Consider the following 19,706-nt stretch of genomic DNA (forward strand, 5'->3'; position numbering starts at 1 on the left):
ACAGAGTCTCTCATTCCTCACACATTCATTTCACCACAGAATCACAGAACGGTTTGGGTTGCAAGGGACATTAAGGGTCATCTAGTTCCAGCCCTTCTGCTGTGAGGAATGACACCTTCCACTAGACCAGGTTGCTCAGGGCCCCATCCAGCCTGGCATTTGTGTTGTTTTCAACTCTGCTGGGTATTAGCTACCCTACTTCAAAGACTGTGCCTATGCACAGAAGAGTTTCAAGTGTTGAAAAGAAAATGAACAGAGAAAATAGGAAGTAAACTGGTAGCAGCTAGCCATATATAGAAAGCATAAGAAAGTAGTTTTCCAGTGAGAAGGAGCTACACATGGGTAGATTTAATGGGATATGTGTTCTTCAAGGACTGCTCTGGAGACAGTATGTGAGTAAAGCAGGACAAATAGAGCAAGTGGACTGAAGAGGGGAGAAAAATTAAAAAGAATGAGAATACAAAAAGCAGATCAAGAAAGGAGCAAAACAGCACCAAAAAATACAAACTATACCAAGAGCACATAAACATCCATTAAATATAGAAATGAAAGTAGTAATGAAAAAAAAAAAAGAAATTCATATGAAGAAAGTTTTTCTTAACCTTCTTGCATGCCTGTTTCCTAGGTTGAGGTTGTAACTACTTTGGGACAACAAATTGTCTCAGTCCACTTTCACAAAGTATCTTATTTACAAAGGCTTAACTGGTGTGAACTACTATTAGAATAGTGTGATCTCCAATCAAGGTAAATTAATCTGAAATTTCACTAGTCTGCTGGATTCCCCAGATGTGAACTACAGCTCCAGCAGCAGCTGCCTGGTCACCGTCTGTGGTTCAGCTTCCAGTGGAAGGTGGAAAACTCACACAGGCTATGCCAGTGACTCACTCAGCTTTACATTTCTGCACCTCACTTTAGCTTGACGTCTTTTAGGCAAGGTAGAAATCCAGACAAATAAACCTCCCTGTAAATCTCCCAGGTTCTTCACTTCTGTCTTTCACACTTATTACAATAATGCCTGGACTGGGAATTGGGCTGTGAGGTGGCAGGATGGTCACTGAGACAGCAGCTCAGAACCTGAGCTACCCTGCCAGGTTCACTTCTCAGAGGGCTGCAATATTTCAATCCCAGTGTTTGACAGTGTCCAGCTGGCAGGCTGACAGCGAGACACTCAGAGCACAAGCCAAAGTGTGCTTATTTTCCAGCAGATGAACATGTAAAAAACAAAGTTCTGCTTGGTGATGACATCTTCAGTCAGCTAAGTAACAGGGCACCTTAACTGATATTAGTTTCATACACTGATACTGGAAGAAAACATGAGCTCTGGCTGAGTACTTTACAATAGAGGATTTTGGAATTATTTTTTTAGACTGTGAAATACTCAATATACAAATACTGCAAGCACTGTTGTATATTGTTGGTGCTGTCTTCCACCAGTTTCGGGCTGCATTTGAACACAGCAAGTTATTCACTGTCCAACAGAGCACAGCCCAGGGGACAGATGTGTGTTGGTACCTAGAAAACCAGCCACTGAGTGTCTCCCAACTTTTTGTCAATGTCACATAGATCAAGTGTGTTGACAGCGGCCAAAAACTTTGCCTGATGTCAGTCTGGATATCTAACCTTTCCCTCTGTACTTGGCACTGCTGAGTCCACACCCTGAATCCTGTGTCCCATTCTGGGCTCTTCACTTCCATACAGACATCGAGGTGCTTGAGCAAGTCCAGAAAAGGCAATGGAGCTGGTGTAGGGTCTGGAGCACAGGTAGCTGAGGGAGATGGAGGGGAGAAAAGGAGGCTCGGGGGTGACCTTATCACCCTCCACAACCACCTGAAAGGAGGCTGTAGCCAGCTGGGAAGTGGTCTCTTCTCCCAAGCAACCAGCAGCAGGACAAGAGAAAATGGCCTCAAGCAGCACCAGGGAGGTTCAGGTTAAACATCAGGAACAATTTCTTCATGGAAAGGGCTTCAAAACATTGCAACGGGCTGTCCAAGGAGGTGGTGGAATTGCCATCCCTGGAGGGTGCTCAAGAAATGACTGAACGTGGCCCTCAGCGCCTTGGTCTTGTTGACATGGTGGTGTTTGGTCATGGGTTGGACTCAATGGTCTCAGTGGTAGTTTCCAACCCAAATAATCCTGTGATTCCGTAATTCATTACCTGCATTTCATCTGTACTCCCTGAACTCAATAGGAACGTGAATTTCCGAGCAATCCCTACGTAATTGGCTTTATTTGTGCTGAATTACCACCTATCAGTCCGTGCAGCTTTTGCACGCACCAGTGAATAAAAACAATTTACGTTGGGCTTTATTTATTTATTTATATACTTACTTACTTATTTTTTGTTATATTTATTTAATACGGTCCAATCCGCGCCCATCCAGAACTCCCGCTCCCCGCGCAGGCCGGGGCGGGGGGGGTGGAGCCATATCGGCTTTAACCAATCAGCGGCGCGACAGCAGGGCCGTGGGGCGGGAATGGCGCGGAGGACTGTCACTCACGTGACGTCACGGTCGGGATGAGCGGGCCGGCGGAGGTAGGGCCGCAGCCGGCGGTGGGGCCGAGTGCGTGCCTTCCCTAGGGAGGGGTGTGCGGGCTCCTGCCTTCCCTAGGGAGGGGTGTGCGGGCTCCTGCCTTCCCCAGGGGGGGGTGTGCGGGCTCCTGCCTTCCCTAGGGGGGGATGTGCGGGCTCCTGCCTTCCCTAGGGAGGGGTGTGCGGGCTCCTGCCTTCCCCAGGGGGGGGTGTGCGGGTTCCTGCCTTCCCTAGGGGGGGATGTGCGGGCTCCTGCCTTCCCCGGGGAGGGGTGTGCGGGCTCCTGCCTTCCCTAGGGAGGGGTGTGCGGGCTCCTGCCTTCCCTAGGGGGGGATGTGCGGGCTCCTGCCTTCCCTGGGGCGGGGTGTGCGGGCTCCAGCCTTCCCTGGGGGGGGGTGTGCGGGCTCCTGCCTTCCCCGGGGAGGGATGTGAGCGCTGCTGGCGCCCGTGGCAGCTGCCCCTCCCCTCTGAGGAGGCCCTGGAGCTGGACAAGGGTGAATGCGCTGGCGGCGCTGCTTTCCCAGGAGAGGTGTATCCATGGCTGGTGGGCGGCTGCAGCTGTGTGTGCAGGGCTCTGACTGTTCCGCTGTCCTCCGCCATGCCCTTTGCCTTGTCTGGCCCTGCCGCCCGGTCCAGCTCGGCAAGGCCGCTGAGGGAGCCTCTCCCTCGGCCTGTGCAGCTCCTCTGCGGAGCGCGGCCAAGGAGCTTCTTCGGGACGCAGCAGTGGATAAAGCTGAGCTTCATCCCAGCTCCGGGGTGTCCTTTTCGCTCTCTGAAGGTGCACTGTGCTGCCCAGTCCCCGTTCCTTCCTCAGAACATGAGCAGCTCTCGTGTCCGGATCAGCTCCTCCAGCTGTCAGTGCTGATGGAAGGAGGCCCTGAGTCCCCCGGAGCTTTGGCTGGACCTGTGCTGTCTCTTAGCCCTGGGGAAGGTTCAGTCCTTGCCTCTGTGCGGGCTGCTGCTTCCCTCGGTGGTTACAACTGTGTGATTTCAAAATGTTTGCTAGGCTGTGTCTTAATGTCATATTCTCATCGTTTAGGCAGCTAGTTAGATCTGGAAAAGCTACAGAGAGTGAGTGAGAGAGATAGGGTCAGAATCATATCAGTTTATGCTTTGAAGCTTCATTTTCTAATGCAGAATGTAAGGTGTGTAGTCAAAAAGTTGCTGTCCATTACCGTGTGGAAAATCTTTGAACCAGAGGTGCAGTTACTCATTTAGTACTTTTAAACAGTAATAAAAGAAATAAAAATAGGCTTGCAATTTAGGTTTGGTTTACTTCTTAATTGTCTGATTTTTTCTTTGTAATAATGTGTAGATGTATAGACTGGGAACACTTCTTTTTTATATATATATAATATTGTGTTTTGTTTCATTTCTAGGTTAAAGTGAAAATACCTTTTGGAAACAAATACCTTGATGCTATATTTTCTGTCCCAGAAAAGAAACCAACATATGGAGTGATTCTTACTCATGGAGCTGGAGGAGACATGAATTTCCCTCACTTAGTGTCTTTGGCAGCCTATCTTGCATCCCACGGAGTTCTGTGCCTGCGGTTTACTTGTAAAGGCCTTAATGTTCCTTACAGGACTAAGGCTTTCAAAGCAGTTGTGGTGAGGAGTGACCAAATTCTTAGACCAAAGCTTAGATCCATGGGTTTTGTCTTCCAGGGTTCTTAAATGACAGCCAGAGATTAGTCAAGCAACAGTGGGAAAATTAGAACCAATGTTGAGGTAAATGGAGCAGTGTGTGTGAACAGAAACAGCAGAAGCAGTTCTTAGATGGGCAACAGCTGGAACAGCTGCCCCAAGTATGTGGATTTCAGTTCAGGAAGAAAGAAAAGCTTGACAAAAAGCAAGGGTGTTTCATGGGAAAACTTACAGCTTGCAAAACGTGGAAGAATTTAGGATGGAAATGAGCTCAGCGAAGAATTTTGGATTGGTGATCTGCTTGCAATGAGCAGGAGGCATTTTCATAGGGGAGCAAAGTCCAGGTCTAAAGGAAATTTGTATGATGTCATTGTGATTATATGTACATTAATTTGAAGTCAGACTTTACTGTCTTTAATGGGCATCTCCAGTCTTTACAGAAGAAGCCTAATGTTTGTGAATTTATGTTAATAAGCTGTTATGTAAAGGTAATTTTAAGGCATCTGCTAAGATAGCATCTGATTAGTTATCTCCTAAAACCTGAAAAAATTTTGCTGATTTTTTTTTTTTCTGTTAGACTTAATGGATTGTGTCACAAACTTTTAATTGGATAACCTCAGTGAAGGGCATTTTTGCCAACCTGTTTTGCCTTTTGATGGGCCAATAGTGTGCAGGGGGTCTGTTACTTTAACTGAGTTGATACATAGTAAACACGTTTTGGCAACTTGATAGGGCATCTGATAGTTTAGACTTGCTGAGAGCTGATGTGAAATTGTTTATGTTGCTGCTGCAAAATGTTATGAAACCATTTGTGTGATAAAACCCAAGAGAGTACCTTGTATGTATCTGTTCTTTGTTTAATCTGCAGTGTTGGAAGACCTTCCCATTTTCTGTGTAGTAGCTACAAAAAGAAGAGATCCACAGCTTCCCAGCTGTCTTAATTCTGACTTGTAATGCTTCTCTTTCTCTTATTTCTTTAGGAATACTTAAAACTTTCTGATGATTATAAACTTTCTGGTGTTTTCCTTGCAGGTATTGTTTTTGTTATCAATAATTTTCTCTCTTATATTGTCTCTAATAATAGGAATCTGTAAGTGTTCCAAGTCTACCCACTTTGGTGAGAAGTGAATGAACCCTCCTTATGATACCATAGATCTTACTGCACAAGAGAAAAGAAAGAGCAATTATTGTATTTTCTGGGTACTTGGGAAGAAAACTTCCTTGTCACTTAAAATTTACAGGGCATGAGTTTTATGATTTTACATGTGTATACTTTTTAACTGCAGATCTTGAAGAAGTTTTGTTACTGATAAATGGAAAACAGTTTTCCCAAAGCAGGTTTTGGTAATTAAGACCTAGGTGCAGATAAGAAAAAGTCAGCTGGGTTATCTGAAAAGGAAAATAGATGCCTGGAGGGGGGAGGTAGGAATAACTTGATGAAGGAAATTCTAAGTTTTCTCTTAAGTGAACCCAAATCTGTGCTGCTATGAGAACTAGCCACTTGTAACACTCAATTACAGTGCATTGTCAGCTCATATGTCTCCTTTTTTGAGGAGATACTTTGATATTCTGTTACTGGCTCCAAGTTCATGCTTTTCTCCCTCCGTTTTACTTTTAGGCTGAAGTTCAAGGTGTGCATAAACACTTAATGGATTTGTTTTGTGAGCCAAGTGAAATCAAACACAGAATTTTGTTTTGAATTTGAGCAAATTGAGGTTGCATGAAAATAATGATACAGGATAGTATCATGGCTAACTCAAATTTCCAGGCTCTGGAGTGTAGGACTTCTCTTCCCTTGTCCCCAGGATGGGCTGTTATTCCTTCCAGTATTGCAAGGGATCCCTATCCATTTATATTTTCTTTTCCCCCTTTTTTTTTTTTTAAACAGGGATGAAAATGTTACAACTGGGCAAATACCTTAGCAGAAAATGTCAAAATTAGGATTAATGTTTTTAATGAAATAGAACATCCCTAGAATTTCATGCCACTGAAATACACTCGGTTGGATTGGTTTTGGGAGTTTGCTAAACCAGAATGTAGATGAGGTGACAGCAGATAATGCTTTTTTCCTTTATTTCTACATGGGAAAGGTCGTTCCATGGGCTCACGAGCTGCTGCCTCTGTGATATGTCAGCTGAGCCAGGGTGATGATGATGATGGTTTCATTCAAGGTCTTGTGTGTTTATCTTACCCATTGCATCGACCAAAGCTGCAGTCCAAGCTCCGGGATGAGGATTTATTACTGATCAGGTGTCCAGTGCTGTTTGTCTCAGGATCAGCAGATGAGATGTGTGAAAAAGTGAGTACCCTTGTAAATCCTGCTATGAAAGAGCAGTCTGGAGGAGCAGCAACAAGCCTCAGTGATGCCTGTATTTCACCTGATTAACAGCCTTCCCTAAATAGGTGTCTTCTGAAGGAAGCCTTGAGTAGAAAACTTCATCAGATACATGGAAGCCTGGCAGTGCTTCCTTTTACTGCGTAAAACTTAATGGATCACACTTGATCTTCCACTTTAGCAAGCTCATCTTTGGGTCACTGAAATAGCCCTGATTTAAATGGTTTCGATAGGATTGAACAAAATGCAAGCGGCCTATGGAAGGAGTGAGTTATTTGCTATTTTGTTTTAACCATTTCAAGTTACAAAACCTGTGCTGAGCCACCAATTTCACATTGGTCACACTTTTATGGCAAATTCTTCTAGAAAAGCAGTTCTATCCCCAAGTCAGGTTTCTGTGGTAGAAATTGATATTTTTGTAGAGATGAAGAGCAGGTGTACAGAGGCAGGGAAACTGCTTTTCTGCCATGTTTTCTTGCAACTAGATATCTGTTGTTCTTGAACAGGTCACCTTGAATTTGGAGCTATCTACAGTTGGCATTTTCCTTGCTTGGACAGTTTCTAAGGAGTCATAGTGCTTCTGTGAGGACTTGTCACCAAAATAAGTCATACTAGTGACCAGAGATCCTTGGAGTGCCCTCTTAGTGGGGGAGTCTTTGACTTTGTGAGCTGTTTAGACTTTGTGAGGTTTTTAGATCTGTTTGCTGAGAAATTTCAGTAGCGTCCAAGCCATTCCCTAAGGAATTACATTGCTACTCAGCCTCTGTAGAAAAATCTGGCTTCAATTCTATAATTTTATTGCCAGCACTACCCTCTGACAGTAAATATGGATTCCTTTGTAAGTACAGGGAGGGTGCCTGCAAAGGGCTGTGACCTGTGTGGGTTTTGAAGTTCTAATTTTCTGCTGTTCTCTGTTTGACTGAGGGCAAAGCTTTGAGCAGATCCCAGTATTCATTTTCTGAATAGAGAATACATCCCATTTCCCCATCAAGGTGTTTTTCATGTACACACAGATCCGTTCGGTTCCATAGGAGCTGCCTATTTTGCATCACACAGGCAAAGCAAGAGACATCTAGGTGTTTCAGAGTTTGTAGCAGCCGATTCTCTAATATTTGCATTCTTATTTTCTCCACAGCAATTGCTAGAAGGTGTGGTGAGCAAAATGAAAACCCCTAAAAAAATCCATTGGATTGATAAAGCAAACCACGGGATGGCAGTCAAAGGACGAACAAGAAATGATGTCATGGAAGAAATAAATGCACAAGTTTTTTCTTGGCTTAGAGAGAATGTTCAACTGCAGCACAGATAATTTGCAGTGTTCAAGCAGCATCTCCATTTAGTTTTTCCTAACTGTAGCAAATAAGGGGTTTGTTATTTTTAGAGGCATATTTTTTTAAACTGATCTTTTCAGAGGTCTAAGTGCAAATGCAGGTAAAACTTTATATGAGTTTTAAAAATATGCAAAACAATAAAGAACTTCTTGAATGACGGAGAATACATCATGGCAGCGTTGTTCTCAATGTTTCTATGCAAATAACCATATACAATACTTGGGTGGGAATGCAGAGGATGAAGTAATGGTTTTGACTAGTATTTGAAGTAATATACTGGAAAAAAATCTACTTGGACAGTGTTTCTTTAGGGGTCTTCAATTTCTGATTGTATTACTGATGCTGTACTCACTTGCAATTAAAACCTACTGAGTGGTAGAGTTCTGCCAGCACATTCCCTGAGGCAGGTAAGCCTGGTGTACTACTTTTCCTTGGTGCTGTGTGCTGGCCTTCCCAGGTGCTTCCAAGCCAGTGAGGCAGGGAGAGGAATCTCTGGTTGTTGACAGTATCTGCCACTTTGGGGAGCCAGATTTTGCCTGTGTGGAGAGGAGGAGGTAATACACGCACAGCTGGGCATGTGGAGCAAAGAAGATGGTTCAGTTTTGAGAAGTCCCTTTCACCAATGTCCTTTGTGTAAAAGACTGATCAGAGACACCCTCTAATAAATAAAAACTACTAGAAAAAGTGTCTTTAGTGATGGAGGAACTCCTGGAGCAGGAACCAGTTCTGCATCCATTGTGACAGGAGGAACTCAGGGCCCTGTCTAAGCTCTGACCCTGGAGAGTGGATGAAACACTTTGTGTGTCCTGGCAGCTACAGCCTTTCTCAGTATGGGCTGTGAGTAACCTGTTGGTATAAACCAAGCTTACAGCACTATTGGAAGTGTGGTTTTCCTTCAGGTTAACAGGATTTATTAGGAACTCCACAGCCTTGTCTTTGAGATTCTCTCAGAAGAGGCAAAGTTATGGTCTGAAAAAAAAGATGCCTTTGGATGGATGGATAGGTAGCTAGACAGAGTAGGGGGAAGATTTACAATTCTCATCTGCCCCTTTTTGCAGAACAGTTTCATGTTTGTGAGAAGATTCACTATAAACAAGCATGAGTAAAAAGTATCTGCATTCCCAGAGTAACTCAGGACAGGAACGCATGATTGATACAAACATGTTTTTTATTTAGAAAAGAAATTATAAAAATGTGTTTGAATAAGGCTCTGCCACCACTGCATGATAAAAAGGAAGTTGGGGGTGGTTTGTTTTCTTCTGTATGTCAATCATGAAATGGCAAACTTAAAAATACCCACTGATGTTATCCATGGACATATTAATCCAGATTCTTCTTTCTTTAAGGATCTTGACAGTCTGAATGTAGGTAAATACTGAAAAAATTTATTTATTTCTGTCAGAGTTCATCTTTGGCCTGCAGTCAAAAAAGAAGAAGCATATTTCGGTTAAGTGGAAGCCTAATTTTTCACTGTCTAGTCCTGCAAATACATCAAGAAATGTTTCTAAGTTCGATAGGTGTTAATGGCCCAGCCTGATAACTGATACTGTGGGGCACTGAGCAGCCCTGCTCCAGCGGGGCTGCACAGAAACTGAAGACACTCAGCACTTTACATTTAACTCTGCATGTACTGTACCTTTTTTCGGTGGCAAGTGCATGGGAAAAGGTCATCATCAGGCTGCTGCACCTTCTCCATCCCATCTCTGATTTTTGGTTCACTCACTTGTAAGCTAGCATATTCCTAGTTTTAAGACAAGGAAGGTATCATTCACAAATGTTTTAGACTGTATATCTGGTTGCCAATACTGCACCAACTCAGCTGAGCCATTCTACAAAAACTCTGGGGCTACACAATCTCATCTGTTCCTGCAGACTCCTGTCCCAGACAGGGTGAGGAAACACCCAGCTGCAGACAGGAGTCCCTTCGGGTGCCTCCCTGGAGTTCGGTAGCTCAGTGCTAATGCACAGATATTTTCAGCTGTGGTTCGCAGGGTGTGCGTCTGATATGGAATTCTTTGATCATTGTGGACAACATATTCTGGCAGATTAGATCAAGATTTATGGGATCCCACAGCCTCTTAAAGAGCCAGTGTAATCTTAAGGGGTTTTATAGGATATAATTGAATACAATGTTTGTAAACCAAATGAAAACTTTAATTACTGTTGCTTGCTTCGTGGCTTCAGGTACCAGACTGGCCAATTTCCAGCAGCTCTGTTGCTCTAAATTCTTGCTGTGTGATTTCTATTTCTGTGCCAGTAGCCATTAAAAATATACTGACCTGGAAAAGTTTGAAATAGTAACAAAAAATGTGGTCTCCCATGAGATTGTTTCTTGCAAATTCCTGTCCAGATTTTGCAATATTTTTTGCCTGTCAAAGAAAATGAAAGTTTGGTTTATTTTTTTTTTATTGCCCAGAACTAGTATTTATTTCAGTGTGCTACTGTTGGTTGTGGAGTTCCAAATGATGCTGACAGTCTAAGATAACTCAAAACATTCTTTTTAAAAGTTAAGGCACTGCTAGGAAAATATTGTTTTATTTTTTTTCCTGGAGCTCAATTTTTTTTCCAAATAAATAACAATATTATGCATTTTTGAGTGTTTTTCTTGTTCATAGAATTGATGAAAATAAGTTTCAAGTCCTCCTAGTATATTTTTTTGCTTTGTTTTAAAGAAATTCAATTTCTGTTCTCTTCTAGAAACATTACTGTGTATTTCTAAATGCATATTTTACCTCTTCATCATGATCTTTTGCCCACTGTAGTTTTTCTAGCAGATCACTCAGGTTACTTTTAAATGGGATGTAATGTTTCCATGGCTGTAGCTCATTATAAAAGTGTTCATAGTAGATGGAGTCTTGCTTTAGCACCACACTGTTTCCTGCTAGTAGATAAGGCAATCTGTATGCTGCCACTGTGCCATCAATATTAATTTGATATTTATACTGGAAAGAAAAGGACCAGAAGTTATTAAAAACCACAAGATCCCAGGGGCTTGGTTAGGTTATATTCTGAGGGCACTGGTGTTACTGACTTGCCAATATTGAGACAGGTAGCACTGGCTAGGCAAGCATCAATGTCTAAGAAGCTTTTATTATCTAGTTTGGAATTCGTCACAGTGCAGGGTACACAGAGCTTCATCAGTTAAGTTCTCCGCAAATTCTTAGGCGCTCATCCTTGAATGTGAGGGTAGATGTGCCACTTCATCCACCGATTTTCCCACTATGTTAGTTATGTTAGTAGTCCTGATCACTGAATCAGGAAAAAGAAATAAAAAGGAACTTGAAGTTACACAGATTACATGAGGCTAAAGAACCTTTAGATATAAATCAGATATTACTATCCTGAGGGTAAGAGCTACATAGCAGTTAATCCCACTGGAGGCATGTCTAGTCATGCTTGTTACTGGTGCTGTCCAGAAAAACTAAAACTCACTTTATTTTCAATAACACTAAGATATTTGATAATGGCAAATAGCGAGAACTGAGTTCTATGAAAAATGATTAGTGGCTTACCTTAAAAAAATCAAAAAATGAAATGTGTTTAACGATAGGGCCATAGAGGCTTTCATCATGTTTAAAGAAAAAAAAGTTTGTGAAAGCAGCGTCTATGATCTCTGGATATTTCCTGCTGAGTTTAACAAGCTCAAGCCTCTCTTTGCGGCTGTCACGTCCTCTCCAGAAGGCTGTGGTATTCTTGTCTTCCCATGATGGGCCAGTGTTTGCTTGTACTGACATCATATCCAGGCTCACTCTGCAGGAGAAAAAAGTTATTTAATAGCGAAGCCTACTGGAAACTTTTTTAAGTGCAGTTACTTAAAAGAGTTCACAGTACCCATAGGCAGAGAGTGAAGATGAAGGCAAATAATGAGCACACCATAACATGTTACTGTATCAGTCATTTGCAGCAATAGAAACAAATAATGAATGTTAAGTTCACAGGCATGTGACATGACATCATTCAACAACATGGCATGTGGAAACAATACCTGTCAGCTGTCATGGAAAAAATCAGCTGAAAGTGGATATGGTTGCCAGAGGAGGTGATGCAAGGTAGTGTATCTTGCTTAATAAAATATACTGCACGTACTTAAAAATGTTAAGAAATTAAACACATAAACTGGGAGGGCAAGGAATAGCAAATTTAGAAAAAGTCTTGACATAAAAAAGGAACCTGAACTAAATGCAGTGAAATGATAAGCAAGTTCAAGATTTCTTAGGAGCAAGCTGTCTTTGTAGTGTTTCAAGACAGAACAGAGCAGTTGCCAAGGCTAGTTATGGTCAGTAATCAAAGTGGGAGATGGTAGCTCCTAGTTCAAGAATTCCCAATAGCTATGTTGGGATTTGAAAGGTACACAAAAACCAGTTTCTAACAAAATGAGGAAAGAAAGACACCTAGCCAGTTGTCAACAAGTTAATGGGGGGAGAAACAAAGCAAACAAATCAAATGCCTAGCCTTGAAACACTCCTAAGTGCTGTTTTCAGTGATTCGACCATGTTTAGATAAATTTAGATTTTAGGAATGAAACAGTGAAGTATAATGTTAATACATGGATTACACAGTCACTGCCTACCTAGGGTGCTAATGTCTTGATGAGTAAATTAAAACAGTTAATATACTGTTAACACACAGATCTCTCCGAAAGATCATTCACTGTGAATTTTGTGAAAAGTTTAAGCCATTTCTTACCGTCCCATAGTCTCCAAAACTGAGTCTGTTAAGTCATATGTTGGCATGACAATGTCTTTTGACTCACTGGACCCACACCACGAGAAGATGGGGTGCAAGTTCTGTGGGGGCTTCCTTTTCTCCAGAGGCCAGTCCCCCAAATTAACAAAAAATTCTACATCTGGCATTTTCACCTAAACAGAAGCAAAGTAGGCACAAATGCAGTTTAACACAAAACAGTATTCAGCTGGCATCTTTAAGTTTGAAAACAACCACACTAAGAGGAAAAATAGCCACGTGTTTAATATGCTTACTGTACCTGTAATAAATCACTCACATTTAGAAACCTGTTAGAAGTACTGAGACAACAGAGTAAAGCCTACAAAATGGTATTTTTTAAAAAAATAGATTTGTACAAAGTCACATAAGGCATAGGAGCATCCTTTTTAGGGGACAGTTTCCAGTTATACTTTACATCATTGGTCACACAATGTTTTTATCAGGCTAGCACTGGGAACCTAACCAGCAACTGTATAGCTCCAAGGTAAGTTGGATCACCTTGTTACTATCTGGAAAATTGATGCTGCCTGGTAAATCAGTTTTCTGTCACACCAGCAATCTGATTCACCCTGTGTCTGCAGGATGCCTAAATTCGACAGAAGAAACATAAATAATCAACCATGATGGGAAGATCACATTTAGTCAGTGCGTCAGTTAATTATTAAGCATAATGTCATCACTTTATTTGGCAGTGTGGAACCATACCTGAAATCACTGTCACAGCCAAAAAGCAAGGAAAATACTGTTGATGGCCAGGAAGCAGGACAGAGGGCATAATTTTGCTGCTTTATGAAACTGCGATGCACCCGTATATTAAGCATTGTGTGTGGTTTGGGCATTTTCAAGTGAAGTAAGAAAACATACAAAAAAGGGCAGCTTTGTATTTTTCCAAAGAAAGGACCAGCTGCTTTGTGCAGAAACACTGAAAATGGTGGGACAGTTCAGTATGGAGAGCAAAAGGCAAAACATGACATATGGCTGTGTTTTACAGAACCCTGAAGGCACATATAAGGTTAGTGCAGAACTAATGTCGTATCTCAGTTCACTCTCTTCACTTCATTTTTAAAAAATGTACATCTACAATACATCCCCCTCAGTTGCCTCTTTCGAAGCAAAAGAAATTAATAATTCGCCAAATATCAAAGACTCTTCTAAATGGTGGAAATACTCTTTTCCTTTCCAAGGGTGTTTGCTACACAGTCTAATGCTCAGCACTAAACTTCATTACTACAGCGCCATCTAATGGTTATAATGAGCATAAAACCTACAAATTGTATTTTCTACACAACCTCGGCGGCAGAATCACTCAGCAGTTTAAATCTTCTTCTCCAACCAACTATCTACTATCACTCAGTGACACTATCCTAATAAAAATTCTTATTTAATAGTATTTAATGGGACTGAGACAGTCTCTGTTTTCTAGATTTGTAAACAGTTTCTGGTTTTGGAGTTAGCAATCCTTTTTCAACTTTCAGTCTAAAGTCTTTAGATGCAATTTAACTCCATTATTTCTTGGCCAACGTTACTGACACCAAGAACAGTCTACCTCCATCTTCCAGAGAACAACCTTTTAGATAACTGTAGTCTACATTCATGTCTTCCCTTAGACATCATGTCCTCCTGTAGGCAGTGTTTGATGAAAAAATGCCCAGTTAAATTAATATTCATTTGTACATTTAATCATTTGTCCCATTTTCCTGCGCAATGTTAGTTCAGCAACGTTAGCACTTGAGCAATCCTTAAAGCATGACACCCAAAGGCAGACAGAGTAGCATAACTCATCCCTTACTAATCCTGGAGATAGTGGAAAGGTTACTTGGTATTTCTTTAACATGTTATGTTAACTTGTATTCTGCTTTTTGCAGCAATGTACCTGCAGAGACAGAATTTTCTATTAGATGCTACAGGATGATTTATTTCTTTATTCTACAGAAAAAAAAAAACCAAAACCAAAAAACAACCCCAAACCAACACACCCTGTCCTGGCTTATCAAACTCATCTATAAAAGCCTGCTTATTCAATTAACTTTTGTGATATTCAATCTGATGGCATTCTGGAACATGACAGCTTCAAACAAGGAGAATCCACTATCTCTCCATAATTAATCAACGAGCAAGAGAAACAGAAACAACAACAAATATGCTGATGTGTATTTAAGCCCAGGCTTGTTTAAATTAGGACATGCAGAATAAATGGCTGTACAGATGTACTCACTTTTCTTGTCAAAGAAAGCAGAATGGCATCCATGAAAATTCTGAAGCCGACATGTTCCCCATATGTCTTGATATAAACCTGAAAATAAAGGTTTTACTTTTTCAGAAATCTCATCACAGAAAAGCGATGGAAAAAATTTACAAGCTTTGCTTGTTTTTGCAGATGTTTGAGATCTGTTTCATGGAAGCAGAAACTGTTGCCTATTTCTGTGGTGCTCCATTCTTCTAATTTCCATATAAAACTCCACTGAAATAAGTACAGTATATACATTCCTTTGTTACAAAGAATGGTAGCTCTGATCCTCAGCGCAGCTAAAAGTGGTATTTCTTTACCTCAGAATAATGCACAATGTAATTTATTGATGCACTTCAAAACAGATGATTGTGACACCTCACAGCAGTATTGCTCAGTGAACAGGAAACTGAATTAGCATTTAGGAGACCTGGGTGTGTGCCCAGTACTCATATTGATTGCCTGGAAAGTAATTTGCTTTCACTGTGTTTCAGTTGTAACATGGACAAAAAAGCACTTACAAAGTAGGACAGACATTGCTGAGCTCATACACAAACTGCAAAGTATTCAAGCACAGAGAAGCAAGCAAAGTCTTCTTAAAGAACACACTACAAGAAGCTTTAACAACTGGGAACAGACAAACTGCCCAGTTAGCATGGCTTGCCATCCAACTCCCATATGGACTTCAGATCAACCATATTCCATACCTCATTATCTTTGATAGTGTAGTGACATAAACTCTGTCTTTGTCCAAACCTCTGTGGAATTTCTTTTGCAATCTTATCTGGGTCAACAGTGGGAAAATTTGCTAGGTCTCTCTGAATCTGTGGAATGGTTTGAGGGCAGTTCATCACTTCCAGCCAAGCACTGCTTTCCTCCTGAGGACAGTCACAGTTTTCATGGTAAATAGGTCCTATTGGGAACAAAATTATTATTTTATTTTTACTAAGTCACAATATTGCGCTGTTGAGATCAGAGAACAGGGTCAGGCACTGAACAGTCATTGCTTGGGGCCAAAACTTCAGCAACTCTAAATGGTGTTTTCATGTTTCTGACATGTTTCAGACATGTTCAGACATGTCTGAATTTTTTTAACTCTAATGGAGTAATGTCAACCTATATCAGCTTCTGTGTGGGACCTCTACATGTATTTATTAGGCAACAGCTTTGCAGCATTTGTTTCCTTTTATTATTTTGAATACCATGTGTAGGATGCATATAATGAGGACGCATATAATGTAATTCCAATGGGGTTTGATAGTCCAGAGAAGTATTGAGGTCCCAAAGAATCCTGTGCTTGTAGTAGAAGACATTCTGGGACACACTTTGTGAGCCACAACAAGAAACCTGTGTGTAGTGGTGCCTCTTACCTTTTAAAATATATGGAGACTTTGCAACATGCTTATCTCCAGTTTTAACTTCTATCCTCAGGCTTTTGTAGCTTGCATACATCCTGTACCTCACGAGGAAGGAACCATCTTTCCTGTCCAGTACTTGCACACCAACACGAGTGAACTGTTCTTCAGGAGCAGTGATCTTCACCTGGAATGCATTTTCACCTGGTGATGAAGTGAACCTACCCAGAGAATAAGTGGGAACTTAATAAACAAAGGCAACACACAACAGATTTCTTAGTCTGGTCCATTCCTTTGCAAGTCCACAGATTTCCAGTGACTTCTCTGAGCCATGTTAGGCCTCTACAAACACATCCAAATGTTCACTTCAGCTGGTTAATAAGTCTATTATTTTACATTCAGAAGTAAAATGTTTTCAGATTACCTTATTTTCCAAGTATTATTTAAGGAAGTAAAGAAGAAAGTTATGCTTCTTAATCATTATGGTAGCTTATATGGGGAAAAAAAAACAGGGAAAAAATTATAGAGGGATCATGTACTTCAATGTGTAAATGAGATATTTTGTATAATTCACCACACACCAAACATAGAAAAACCTCCATAAAGCCAAATAAAATAATCTGAATAATCATGAAGTTATCACATATCACTGAAGTATTAACAAAGCTGGTGCAGTCAAAATGCTGTCAACTTCCATCCACCTTTCTTCCAAGCAGTGACCAGGTTCTTGGGTTGTAACTCCTTGGTTCAGCTACTCCCACCACCTCTCCTAAAACTTGTCCAGATATACTCTAGAGCTGCCAGTTCAATTAAACGCAAGAAATATTTATTACCCGAATTAAGCTGAGTCGGCAGCTTCCATACTCACACAAGCCATGGTGCACCTAATCTGGATGACCTTGATGGAGCATTTTGAGCTCCTATCTAGGTTGCATGACCAGTTTTCCTAAATAAACAGAATGCAGTGAGTATCCCCTGAAAATCACAGAATCACAGGGTTGTTAAGGTTGGAAAGGACCACCAGAGATCATCTAGTCCAACCGCCCTGCCAAAGCAGGGTCAGCTGGAGCAGGTGACACAGGAACATGTCCAGGGGGGTTTGCAATGTCTCCAGAGAGGGAGACTCCACAGCCCGCCTGGGCAGCCTGTCCCTGTGCTCTGCCACCCTCACGGGAACGTTCTTCCTCACGGTGAGGTGAAATTTCCTGTATTTTAGTTTACAGCCATTGCTCCTCATCCTGTTCAATTCCTACAAAGTTTACCTATTGGCTTATGGAGTAATTCCTAAATGATTCCACTGATCTTATGCCTCAGCACGTAGGAGAGACAGTAATGTTCCCAACAGCGGAAACAAGCAGAATGCCTAAGCCTAACAAATTAAATGTATTAGTCACTGCTAAAGTTTTGACAAAGGAGAATAAACCATGAATTTTTCCACTGACTAACACGTACGCTTTGCTGCTGAAGGTTTTCATCCTCTTATCCCATCCCCTCGCACCGTTATTTGATACTCCTTGGAAAGATTAATTAGCTCTTGCCAAAGCGATATGCAGAAACAGTCACGTAGAGAGCTTTGAGGCTGCTCTTCTTACGAGCAAACCGCAAGCCTCCCGGTTTGACCCTGCCCAGAATCATCCCGAAAAGCCGCCGCCGCCCTCACCTCAGCCCTCGGGCGTCCACGGCCTGCACGTAGAAGTAGCGCGCGGGGAGCGCGGCCGCGGCGCGCAGCCCTGGCCCCCACACGGAGCTGCGCTCCGCGCTCGGCCGCCCGCCCCCGCCCCCGCCCGCGGCCGCCGCCGCCGCGGCTCCCAGGGCGAGGCACAGCGGCCACAGCGCACGCATCGGCAGCGCTGCCCCCGACGGACGAACACCGCCGGCAGCCGCCTCCGGCCCTCGGCCCGCCGCCGGGCGGTCCCGCCCCCGGCGCGGCTCCATGGGGCGGGGCCGCGGCGTCGAGGGGCGGCGCCGCCGGGAGGCGCCGGGTGAGCCCTCGGGAATTACTGGGACCCGGCTCGTGGGAAGCACTGGGGACCGCTGGCTCTTGCCCGCGGGCCTGACGTACGCATCCGGACATCTCCGAGTCGCTGTTGTTATAAATGAGAAACAAAATCTCGATATTTAGCAAAATTTAGGTTGATTTCTTTGATGTAGACGGAGCAAGCAGCGCTGGGGAACGTGAGGGGTCACCGGCCCCTCCACGCTCCGTTGAACCTTGGTTTGAAGCTTTTTTTCCTTGTAGTAATCAATAATTGTGGGTTTTTTTGGAAGTTGTTGTTGTTATAATTCTGCCGTGTAAGCAGTGGAGGTTAAAAAACCATCCGCTTGGGATGGGGACCGCTGTGTGAAATCTCCGGACAATTTGTCAAGTAACCATCTGGTTTTGGTAGATAAAGGACAGCAGAAGTGGGAAGCCTGGTTTAGCAGATAGGTTGCAATTGATTACACAAAGGCAGGAAATCTGATTTTGCAAAATCAGGCTGTGGGAAAACCTCGTTTTGCAAACTGGTGTCGAATACAATTTACTAAAAAAACCCACAATATTCATAACAGGGGGATTTAAATGGAATGATTTAATAATATATATTTTTTCTCTATCTAATGTCCATGCTTCATTTCAGACCTAAGTATTCTGGTTTATACAAACCCCAATACTTTTATGATTAATACGAATCTTTTACAAATTCTCACACTGTTTAACCCATGCCGCGAGCTGAAGTTCTCCCCCCCGATCTCTGCCCACCAACCTGCCTTCACTCCGTTCATTACGGTGGGAAATGGAGCCTACAATAATGAAAATGTGTTTTCGAAGTCCTCCCCAGAGCACCTGAAGGTGGCAAAGCCGTGGAACAGGCTGCCATGGAGGCCGTGGAGTTTGGAATCTCTGGAGACATTCCAAACCCATGGTGCTCCCACGCCACCTGCTCCAGGTGACCCTGCCTTGGCAGGCGAATTGGATTAGATGATCTCCCGAGGTCCCTTCCTCCCATCCCAGTTTTGTGACTCTGACGTGTGGCCACTGGTAGTGCAGGTCTTGGATTGTCTGGAGCAGAAGTGAGGGGGCGCCTCATCCACTGCCACCAGGGCAATCGCCCCATGCAGGGCTTTGGTGATTCCATGGCCCTTTGTCTGTCAAATAATCCAGCCTCCAATTGCAGAGAGCTAGTCCCAAACACTACTGCTGTTCTTAACTACATACAGAATCATTTAGGTTGGAAAAGACCTCTAAGATACTTTTAACTTGGCCCCTTATTGCTTCTCTCTTGTTCAGGCAAACAATACAGGAAATTGAAACTCATCAGCAAGGACCCATGAATTTCAAAGAGATTTTGTATTTTACATTTTGAAATACTGCAAATATGCTTAGAGAAAAGCACACAAAAATCACTTGCTTGAAGAAAATTGCAAGCTGAGAAATTACAACTTGCATCGATGAAGAGAATCTTTTCTAACCAACAACCTCATTACAAAATGACTTAAATATTACCAAGCTCCAACTTTTAAAGACATAGTTTTTACCCTGTTATGTTCTCATTGACTTGAGTTTTCAGGACATTCAG

At 42.5% G+C, this 19,706-nt stretch overlaps 2 protein-coding genes across 2 annotated transcripts; one reads left to right on the forward strand and one right to left on the reverse strand.

Moving 5' to 3' along the window:
- The first annotated feature begins 2,490 nt into the window (after nucleotides 1-2,490).
- Nucleotides 2,491-7,931, forward strand: TEX30 (testis expressed 30). The gene is made up of 5 exons (XM_062514951.1): nucleotides 2,491-2,533; nucleotides 3,910-4,140; nucleotides 5,157-5,208; nucleotides 6,267-6,475; nucleotides 7,647-7,931. The coding sequence occupies exons 1-5, from the start codon at nucleotides 2,516-2,518 to the stop codon at nucleotides 7,818-7,820; spliced, it is 684 nt and encodes a 227-aa protein (XP_062370935.1). The 5' UTR covers nucleotides 2,491-2,515; the 3' UTR covers nucleotides 7,821-7,931.
- Nucleotides 7,932-9,139: 1,208 nt separating this feature from the next.
- POGLUT2 (protein O-glucosyltransferase 2) lies at nucleotides 9,140-17,991 on the reverse strand. The gene is made up of 10 exons (XM_062514952.1): nucleotides 17,810-17,991; nucleotides 16,165-16,370; nucleotides 15,502-15,707; nucleotides 14,783-14,860; nucleotides 12,529-12,701; nucleotides 11,355-11,592; nucleotides 10,575-10,784; nucleotides 10,122-10,211; nucleotides 9,479-9,583; nucleotides 9,140-9,258 (listed from the first exon to the last, which is right to left on the reverse strand). Exons 1-10 carry the CDS (start codon nucleotides 17,989-17,991, stop codon nucleotides 9,241-9,243), a joined length of 1,506 nt encoding a protein of 501 aa, XP_062370936.1. The 3' UTR covers nucleotides 9,140-9,240.
- Between the last annotated feature and the right edge of the window lie 1,715 nt (nucleotides 17,992-19,706).

The sequence above is a fragment of the Cinclus cinclus genome, chromosome 2 (assembly GCF_963662255.1).
Source record: "Cinclus cinclus chromosome 2, bCinCin1.1, whole genome shotgun sequence".
Lineage (NCBI taxonomy): Eukaryota > Metazoa > Chordata > Aves > Passeriformes > Cinclidae > Cinclus > Cinclus cinclus.

Excerpts from the sequence above, each read along its gene's own strand:
- POGLUT2 (XM_062514952.1), bottom strand. The coding sequence starts at position 17,991 with ATGCGTGCGCTGTGGCCGCTGTGCCTCGCCCTGGGAGCCGCGGCGGCG. Across the intron at positions 15,708-16,164 it reads GTCTCCATATATTTTAAAAG|GACCTATTTACCATGAAAAC; the intron begins GTAAGAGGCACC and ends TGTTCCCAATAG. Across the intron at positions 9,584-10,121 it reads ACTATTTCAAACTTTTCCAG|GAATATGCTAGCTTACAAGT; the intron begins GTCAGTATATTT and ends TCTTAAAACTAG.
- TEX30 (XM_062514951.1), top strand. Across the intron at positions 4,141-5,156 it reads AGGCTTTCAAAGCAGTTGTG|GAATACTTAAAACTTTCTGA; the intron begins GTGAGGAGTGAC and ends TTATTTCTTTAG. Across the intron at positions 6,476-7,646 it reads CAGATGAGATGTGTGAAAAA|CAATTGCTAGAAGGTGTGGT; the intron begins GTGAGTACCCTT and ends TTTTCTCCACAG.